General features: G+C 39.8%; 1 protein-coding gene across 1 annotated transcript; it reads left to right on the top strand.

Moving 5' to 3' along the window:
* Positions 1-867: 867 nt before the first annotated feature.
* Positions 868-8,735, top strand: rpf1 (ribosome production factor 1 homolog). The gene is made up of 9 exons (XM_064989524.1): positions 868-1,180; positions 3,720-3,776; positions 3,972-4,052; positions 4,351-4,446; positions 5,693-5,846; positions 6,125-6,207; positions 6,708-6,889; positions 7,834-7,960; positions 8,365-8,735. Exons 1-9 carry the CDS (start codon positions 938-940, stop codon positions 8,404-8,406), a joined length of 1,065 nt encoding a protein of 354 aa, XP_064845596.1. The 5' UTR covers positions 868-937; the 3' UTR covers positions 8,407-8,735.
* The last annotated feature ends 672 nt before the right edge of the window (positions 8,736-9,407 follow it).

The raw sequence follows: 9,407 nt of genomic DNA, 5'->3' as shown, positions 1-9,407 counted from the left end.
TTACCACCGGATGTAAAGTTGGGATATATAAGATACTGTACGCCGTAAGAGCGTTCATGCAAAACCTAATGCAATGCAAGAAGTGTAAAAACTTTGTCCATGTGTCAAGTGTTTGCAGACAGAAGGAATATATTATTGAAGAGTATGAATGTAAAATGGTGCAACTGTGGTGGGGATTATATTTCCGAGTTCCCTGAGTGTCCTGTTAGGGTGAAAGAGGTTGAGGTGTCAAGGATCAGGGCTGTACAGCAAATCTCATATGTGGAGGTGGTGAAGAGCGTTGAAGGGGCAAGAGGCCACAGTTCTAAAGAAGATATGGTGGTGGATGCACCACAACCAGTTGCCAGTGTTATACGCCAATCAAGTGATCTGGATACACTTATTGTTAAGAAGGTGGATTTTGTAGCATTTATAGCCACAGTTATTAATTGTACAAGTGTCCAAGAAGCTGGACATCTCTGCAGCCGAGAAGTTTTTGCGCCTCCAAGACTTAACAGCAGAAGCACTGCAAGGACTGTCGCCAGGAGAGATGTCCCGTCATCACAGGATACTTCTGAGCCAGAAAAGGAGGCTGATTTACTTTAATTAACATTTTGTTACTGATAGTTTGTATGATATTTTTTATTCATTTATTTACCACAAATGTTTTCATTTTTGGATCCTTATTATCCAGGTCGCAGTTGTAAATGAGAACCTGTTCTCAACTGGCCTACCTGGTTAAATAAAGGTTAAATAAATTAAAACATATATAAAAATTATCCACCTGTACAGTAGGTGGCGGAATGCACATATATTTGTTGCGAACCCCATTATACAAAAGAAGAAGAAAGGGCAGTACGTTCAGTTTTTTCTACTGAACGTAACTTCCTTTTACACAAGGAAGCAAGGCGGAAGTACTGGACAGAACACGTGAAAGAATATACATTTAGCTGACAACATGGACGTCGTAGAAGAGCATGATATACAGGATAAACCCACGAAAAAGAAGACTAAGAAGCCAAAGAAACAGCCAAAGCCTCCACATGAAAATGGTAACGATAGCATGATTGAGAAAACAGAGCCAGAACATGTGGATGCGCCAGCAGAATTCTCGTTTCCCCCCACATTCAGTGTGTCTGAAATAAAAAATAAACAACGCAGACACCTCATGTTCATGAAGCTGAAGCAGGAGAAACGGAAGGTAATGAACGTTTAGCATGCATGTGTTCCCACTTCATAATTCTTTAAAGTTCTCTATTTACTTATTTAGTCGTAGTCGGGTCATCTCCGAAAATAGTGTATTTCCAGTCCCCGCCGTAACCACCACTAAGAACCCTTAAATGTCAACTTTACAATGTAAAATGTATGTAATACCGTTAGATGGCAACACAAATGTGTAAAATATTGTACAATCCGGTCAGTAGCATGAAATGCGCTTGTCCCTCTGGTCATGAGTCAATGTTTAACATTCTCCCCACTTTAAATATCATAATGCAATATAAAGTATTAGCTTTATTTCGTGGACTACTTAAAAAACGAATGTAAAAAATAATTTACAGGGAATAGCTGTCCCTCAATTACTTGTCACTGGTGTTACCCTTTTGTAAAAATATAAACACCTCTTTGAAATGCAACATTCATTGGAGAAAGGGCTGTTTTTTGATGATTCATTTGGTAATTTCATGCGGAACCTTAAGATATCACAGGTGTTAGACAGTTTATAGTAGGGGGAAATGTTATTGCAATAATTGATCAAATCCCGTGATTTATTTACAATTTATTAACAAGTGTGGTTTGAGCAACTGTCCGCCATATTAGCTATGCCATCTTGCCTGCAGATTTGTCACTGGTGTTACCGTCGCTGGTGTTAATAGAATATTTTTAATAGTGTTATTGGTCACTGGTGTTACTGTCATTTTGTTACCGTCCCTGGTGTTACACAATATAACTTTACACATACCTATTAAAGTAAATTATTACTAATCAAAATATTTTCTTAATATTATCATTAACATTTTCTCTTTGATTAAATATACTAATTAAATGGTCAAATGCGATTTTGGAAAGCCTAAATTGTCATCTAAAATATAGGTAACACCAGTGACAAAATAATGCAAACATGTAAAAAATGCAATGTTGTAAAAATATCAAAGTACATAGATTAGTAATCATTTACTAGTAGTAGCACATTTTTGCAGGACACGCTCTATTTTGGTGGCCTCTGGAACATTCTAATGCCTTGATTCCATCAGAAATAAACAGTGATATTATTGAATACTTTATAGCGTTTACCTCCCAGATTGGTAAAATGTATTATGTATAAATACATGACTGAAAATGTATGAATTCAGTGTATTGTTAGTTCTTTTGGATATTATCTAGGCCTATATGATCAGGACTATTTTCAAATCAAATTTTCTAAGTGGAGAACATGAAACCTTTTTTAACATTAAATCTGTCTTATTTACAGTTTTACTGCAATATCTGAATTGCCACAATGATGTTTGTTCTTCAAATGATGTATATTATTAAAATAGAAATTAAATGGGGCACATTATCTTGAAAAATACATTTAAAGGTTAAATTGAAGAAGAATAACGACCTTTTGTTCCTGCAGTGATGATTCACAATCTTCCAAACAAAGGGATTTCATAATTTTTCTGCAGGTAATCGCCAAAAATGAAAACACGAAGCAGATCTTACTCATTGGTCTTTTAAAAACCTGCTGTATGTAAAATATTGTGTGCTTTAGCTTGGAAAATAAATAAATGTGACTCTTGATTACGACATAATGATGTGTGTTTCAAACATATGTCTATTTTCCTAAAGAAGTTCAATCCGCTTCGTGTTTTGTTTCCTTGGCACAATACTAACGTGTCTCACGATACTTGTATCATCACGGCCCTAATAACCACGTTGTATGGCTTATGAATGGCAAAGGAATATAGGAGATTAACTTTATTCAGTCAGTTCGACACCTTTTATAAACTAGTTATTATTTGCTTTTCGGTCATCAATCAAAGCACAGTACCATGCTCTCCCTCCTCCAGCTAAAGAAATGTAGACTGCGACCAACCACAGCGTACACACATCACACTGGTACCGGGAGGTGGGGCAGACAGCAGTTGCTCAGTCATCGCTCGCTTTGTGACTGACCGGCACCTGTCCTTTCCATAGATCGATAGAAGATACATATCCTCATTCTAGCGGGAAGTGGCTCGGCTGACTTTTCTGCTAGTGAATTGAAACTTTTAAATGAAAAGCAGCAGTTTGTTATTATTTTTTTAAGATACCGGCTGAAAATAAGTTTTAACGGCTGTTTGGATGATGGTCGTTGCTTAGGGAAAACACTTGAACAACCCAGTCCTCAAAATAATAACAATTAGGTGCGTCCTTATGTCTTGTTTATACAAGTGTGTAATGGAAATGTGCGTTTTGCATATTCCAACTCCCCTTGAGACACCTACAGGGAATTGGATCAAGGCAAGGGTCACCATTGTCCAGCGCCCCTGGAGCATTTGGGGTTAAGGGCACAATGACAAGGGCACAATGACAGGTTTTCACCTTGTCGGCTCCGGGATTCAAACTAGCAACCTTTCGGTGACTGGCCCAACACTCTAACCTCGACGCAAAACCTGCCGCCCCGGTGCAAAGTCTTACCAGTGGGAACTGGGCGAGAGTATCTATTCCGGTCTTTTAGTGTATCCATGTAACATGGTGTTTTTTAAATTTAATTTCAGCAAAAGGTGGCAATGAAGAAGAAAAAGAAAAAAGAGAGGGATGCTCTAGGTGACAAGGTAAGTAGGTTGGATGCTGCAACACTTATGACATCACTTGGTCCCACTGATCTGTAAATGAATAGACAACTGTTAGAGCCCTCTGTGAGCAGAAAGACTATAAGAGTAGCCCGTTATTGACAGACCAAAGAATTCCAAGATGTAGGCCTAAACATAATTGATATTAAGATGACTCTTCTTACCTTTCCAATGTAGGCTCCCCCAAAGGAAGTTCCAAAGACGATAGAAAACCAGAGGGTATACGACGAAACTACTGTTAACCCTGAAGATGAAGAGGTACTGTCTTTCTGCAGAGCTGTTTGATGTCATCTTGTGCATTTACAGTATAGTGTTTTGGTGTCATCTCGTGCATTTACAGTATAGTGTTTTGATGTCATCTCGTGCATTTACAGTATAGTGTTTTGATGTCATCTCGTGCATTTACAGTATAGTGTTTTGATGTCATCTCGTGCATTTACAGTATAGTGTTTTGATGTCATCTCGTGCATTTACAGTATAGTGTTTTGATGTCATCTCGTGCATTTACAGTATAGTGTTTTGATGTCGCATATTACTCAGATACCCTCCATTGCAGGTGGCCTTTGATGAGGGAACTGATGAGTTTTCGGCCTATTTCAACCGGCTGACCAACCCCAAAGTCCTCATTACCACATCTGACAGACCTAGAGGGGTGAGTGGACTAAAACAGCACCCAGAGACGGTGCTGTTATTTATTTCAGTCCCGCTGTGAATCTCAGAAGATTGATATCACGGGGGTGATACCTTCTGCAAGCTTTCGCTCTAAAGGTGCTTACACTCCAGAAAATAAAATGCACCCGCCTCCGTTGGTTTATATATAAAGCCGGCGTCAAATTTGCCTCACACCCCAGCAGCAGCTTTACCGGGAAGGACAGCAGTTGTCAGCCACATGCACAAGCGGAGAATCTTTCACTGCCAGTCCAGTTAAACACATTTGAACTTTTTCCCCTTGCTGCTGGACCGCTTTCTTTAACAATATCTTTTTAATCAACTGTAGAAGGCTTGGCTGGTGTTTTCCGCTCCCTTGCTGTAGGCTTCTTAATGCTGATCTAGCATACCTGCTGGTTCAGGTGTCAATACATGGGGGGGGGGGCTGTGTACCTGGTAGCTCTCCTGGAAGAGGGTTGGCCACTCCTGCTTTATCATATTGAAGTAACTACCTAGTGAAAATCTCACTTTTAAAATTTCATATTCTGTTAATGTTGTTTACTCATTTGTGGCCAAAGCATAAATTAGAGAGAACCTGTATATCAAACAGATCTTTTAAAGAACGTTCATAGAATATGATCTCATTGGCTGATCAGGCCTACTCACGTTAATATTTTTAATGACTAGTATATGCCCATACCATTCAAACACATAAAAGCTACTTTTTAACATATTTCATTAAAACATTTAGGAAGGAAAACTATCTAACTCTCGAAACACTGGTAAGTTTAATATTATTTATGAAATGTTCTTCTCCGGGTGTCAGCAAATCAACTTTATTTGCCATATGCACATGATACACATGGTGTACAACCCAGTACAGGGAAATGCTTATGAATATGACCTCAAATGTGCCTGACTTATTGGTACATGAGGTGGAACATGCCCGACTTGTGTGTTCATGAGGATGTCTGAGCCGTGGCGCTGCACAGCTGACCTGTAAATCACCGAAAATTCCAAACAAAGGGAAGAAATCCTTCTAAAGATTAGACCGACAGAATCTAGCTCAGGCTGATATCTGTAGACAAGAAGGTTGACGGTTATTGACGCACTGGAATATAGGAGAGTAATACTGTATGTAGGGCTGGGCGATCATTGGTCACTTAATATTCTCTAACAAATAATCAGATATACAGTAACATTTTATGGTAGTTATTACAAAACTGTCTGCTTTCTGCTTTGTCTTTCAGAGGACAGTGAGGTTCTGCAACCAGCTGGCCACAGTCATCCCCGACGCACACGTGTACTACAGAAGAGGCTTGGCACTAAAGAAGGTCATTCCCCAGTGTATAGCCAGAGGTTTCACATACCTCATGGTCATCAATGAAGATCGTAAGGTGCCCAGTATCCTTTGGTTGACTGATTGAAAGAGGGACATTGCGACTGTTAATATGTTGACTGCTTATGATACTCTAATGCTGTTGTTGGTCTGCGTTTTGTTATTACATGCACTCGCTTTGAAGTCACACACCAGGCTTCAGTATCACAATCCTAACAGCCTGGCACACAGTTAAGTCCTGTTTCAAGTTGGACCGCCCACCTCGAGGTGGAGAGTTGCAGTTGGTGTCAGTAATAATGCAAAGTCCCTTGTAGATGTCTGTTTCCTTCACCACAACACTAAGATGGTATGGTTCTCTGCCACCTCCCTGATGGGCCTACTGCACACTTCAAAGTCAGCAGTGTCCGACTGCGGAAGGAGATGAAGGCAAGACATTTCAAAACTGTTCAAACAGAAATGTTAATGTCTCACTTAGAGCTACAGTATGTCATTTGAAAAACAACAAACCTGATGCTCTGCCACTTATTTTGATATATAGCTGAGGGATAATAATAACATTCTCTGGGGGATGGGGCTGGATAAATTTAACCTCTCAATTTTATAAACGGCACACTAGATACGATAGATACAAGAACTGACAGTCCATGTGTTTTTTACAATGACATTGTTCTGATAGGGTAAGACAGTTGTACTAAGCTCATGAGGTATTTCCAGGTTTTATTATTTTAATAATGAATAGCTATAATTTGTTTAAAATTCCCAAAATGTATCAATCCCAGACTGAATGTTTTAGTGTTGTATCTATGTGCTTTATAATTATTCACATGATGGCATTCTTCAAGCAGAAACTCAGCTCACTTAGGGGATGGATCTGGAAAATGTATACATTGTGAGAATATAAATACTGAAAGAAGAACCTTTTACAGAGGCGAGGGAAGGACCCGACCGAACACTCCCCAGAGGTGATCCTCAACAATTTCACCACCCGCCTGGGCCACAGCATGGGACGACTCTTTGCTGCCCTTTTTCCTCACGACCCCCAGTTTGTGGGACGCCAAGTCGCCACTTTCCACAACCAGAGAGACTTCATCTTTTTCAGATTCCACAGGTGAATGTTCATTAGAATGCCTAGAAACCATTTGCATAATGATAGCCCAATGTTTTTGCATGATGTATGAAGGATACATCAGGAAAATACAGTTTAGACATCGTTTGCTAACTGACAAGACGTCTAGCAGATGTATGTTCATTATCTGCATTGTAAATTCGACACTTGCATAATTTATACGTCTCGGCGAGGTCTTCCAGATGTTCAAATACTCTCCAAACTACGTATGTGACGTGCTCTATCATTTTAAGTCGCGCTCGTTCATAAGCATAAAAAATGCACATTTTGACAAATGATTGGCATGGTGTGTTTTTGGATTAAAACAGAATTCACTAAAACATGTTTTCTAGCTAACCCTAATCGTTTAAATGTCTCCGATGACAAGATCCACCTTTCAAAACGAGTCATTGGCTAGCTAACAATCAACTGACAAGCTTGCTAGCACACCTCACAAACTCATTTGTAAACATATTAACCAACTAGCTAGCGCACAATCTTGTCAAACTGTTCACTTGCAGCTTCCTTGTTAATAATTTATGCCAAATAAGACATAATGTCTTCTGCAGTGACACTTGCGTTACGACGTCCAGCATGCAGACTTCAGGGGTGTAATTTCTCTGAACAGCTGATCAGAGATACCTCTGTTGTAATTAGCTCTGCTGCGCAAAACTTTAAGGTTTGATAAATAAGTTATGCATCATTTTAAAGCTTAATAGTCTTCCCTTTTCAACAATGTATAGAGCTAAAATGTATGTCCGGGTCAATGTGACTGGAGCAAGTCACATATTCCCTACACAATACGTCGGCCAAAGGTGTGCGTGTTTGCTGCTCTCTTCGCGTAGAGTATTGTTGTCAGGCCATCGTTGTTTCCCATTCCAATGAGATCTGAATGATGGGGTTATAGAGTGGTCCGCAACATGTCAATGCCCTTGTACTCTCCAAAGGTACATCTTTAAGAACGAGAAGAGAGTCGGTATTCAAGAGCTGGGCCCACGCTTCACTCTGAAACTCCGATCATTACAGAAGGGGACCTTTGACTCCAAGTTTGGGGAATATGAGTGGGTTCTCAAGGTGAGTTCAGTCCTGTTTTTTTTCTTTGATTGTGGAACAATTGAAACTGTGAGTGACTGCTCGTTTAGCAAGAGCAGTAGAGTACTGTGGGAGTAAAGGTGTGCAGCTCAATTTTGAATAATTCCTCATCTCTGCAACCCATAACCATTGGTTTTGGGGGAGAAGTTGAGATCAATGGTGTAGCACACCTTTTGTGTTGATCCACTTTTTGCAGGAAAAATACATTGGCTATTTTCAAAGGTAGTGTTACTTTACTCCCTGAGAAGGGTGATCAATGTTTACCCACTGTAAAATTAAAATGTTTTATCACCGATTTGCGATATTAGACTAGTGTGAATGGCAGAATCAGGGCAGATCCTCGTTGGTAGCTAAATAATACCTACATTTGCTTTTACACTTTTCAGCGACATGAAAATGACGTCTGCAGAAGGAGGTTCAACCTTTGAGTGAAACATATGGACCTTCCCACGACATCATCTACATGAGACATTTTCTACAATGCATACCAGTTTGTCAGATTGTGTCCAGGCAAAAATTGCAGTCGTGCCTTTGGCCATGCAAGTCTCTTAAAATGTGACAACTTGTCATAGGTTGTCATTTTAATTTGATGACATCTTGTTCACATTTGATAGACAGTCATTGTGAAAGAGCAAAGCAGTCTGATTTATAGATTCTGGCTTTGTTAACACTTGTTATCTTTGTGCTTTAGACAAAACAATATGTACCTGTAAATGGTATTTCATATTTTCAAGTAAAACATGTACGTACTCTGAAATGTTAGTAATTTATTATCAAATACATGTAAAATGTTGTACAAGCAAGAGGTATACAATTTCCCCTTTAGTGTATTAAGGGGCACCACAAGATGCGTAGCACGTCTCGTTGAAGAACAAAGGAGCTGATTCACTGACAATGCCATTCCAAAATGGCTGTGGTGTCTACTGCTTGCTAGCATGAGGACAAAAAGGGCAGTTTTCTGGAAAACTAGCAGTGTTTCAATTTTTTCGATGGAGTAATATGAATGAATGAAGGTAAAAGTAGGAGGACACTGGCATATCCCATCCCTGCATTGTGGTATGTTTTCTGACCCATATCTCGGGTCGGCTCCAAGACGTCTTAATGTAACCATGATTGCGTTGCGACCTCAATATATATATATCCCATTTAGCAGACGCTTTTGTCCAAAGCGACTTACAAGTCGGCTGGGGCCACTACTTTTACATATGGGTGGCCCCAGCGGGAATCGAACCCACGACGCTTGGCGTTGCAAGCGCCATGCTCTACCGACTGAGCCACACAGGACCCAGCTTGGTGTAAAAAGCGTTACTGAAGAGTATCTTCTGGCAACTCTTTTACTTCCTATGTTGGTTTGCAGTGGTTCAGTTTCTTGAGTTCCTCTCTATCTACTCGGTGAAGGCCCGGCAGTAGAACAAATTATTTGGATGGG

This window comes from Oncorhynchus masou, chromosome 15, assembly GCF_036934945.1.
Source record: "Oncorhynchus masou masou isolate Uvic2021 chromosome 15, UVic_Omas_1.1, whole genome shotgun sequence".
Classification (NCBI taxonomy): Eukaryota; Metazoa; Chordata; class Actinopteri; order Salmoniformes; family Salmonidae; genus Oncorhynchus; species Oncorhynchus masou.
Note: the sequence above shows the minus strand (reverse complement) of the source record. Positions and strands in the feature narration are given on the sequence as shown.

Coding starts and splice junctions, on each gene's coding strand:
- rpf1 (XM_064989524.1), top strand. CDS start 938: ATGGACGTCGTAGAAGAGCATGATATACAGGATAAACCCACGAAAAAG. Junction 6,208..6,707: donor GACTGCGGAAGGAGATGAAG/GCAAGACATTTC, acceptor AACCTTTTACAG/AGGCGAGGGAAGGACCCGAC. Junction 7,961..8,364: donor AATATGAGTGGGTTCTCAAG/GTGAGTTCAGTC, acceptor TACACTTTTCAG/CGACATGAAAATGACGTCTG.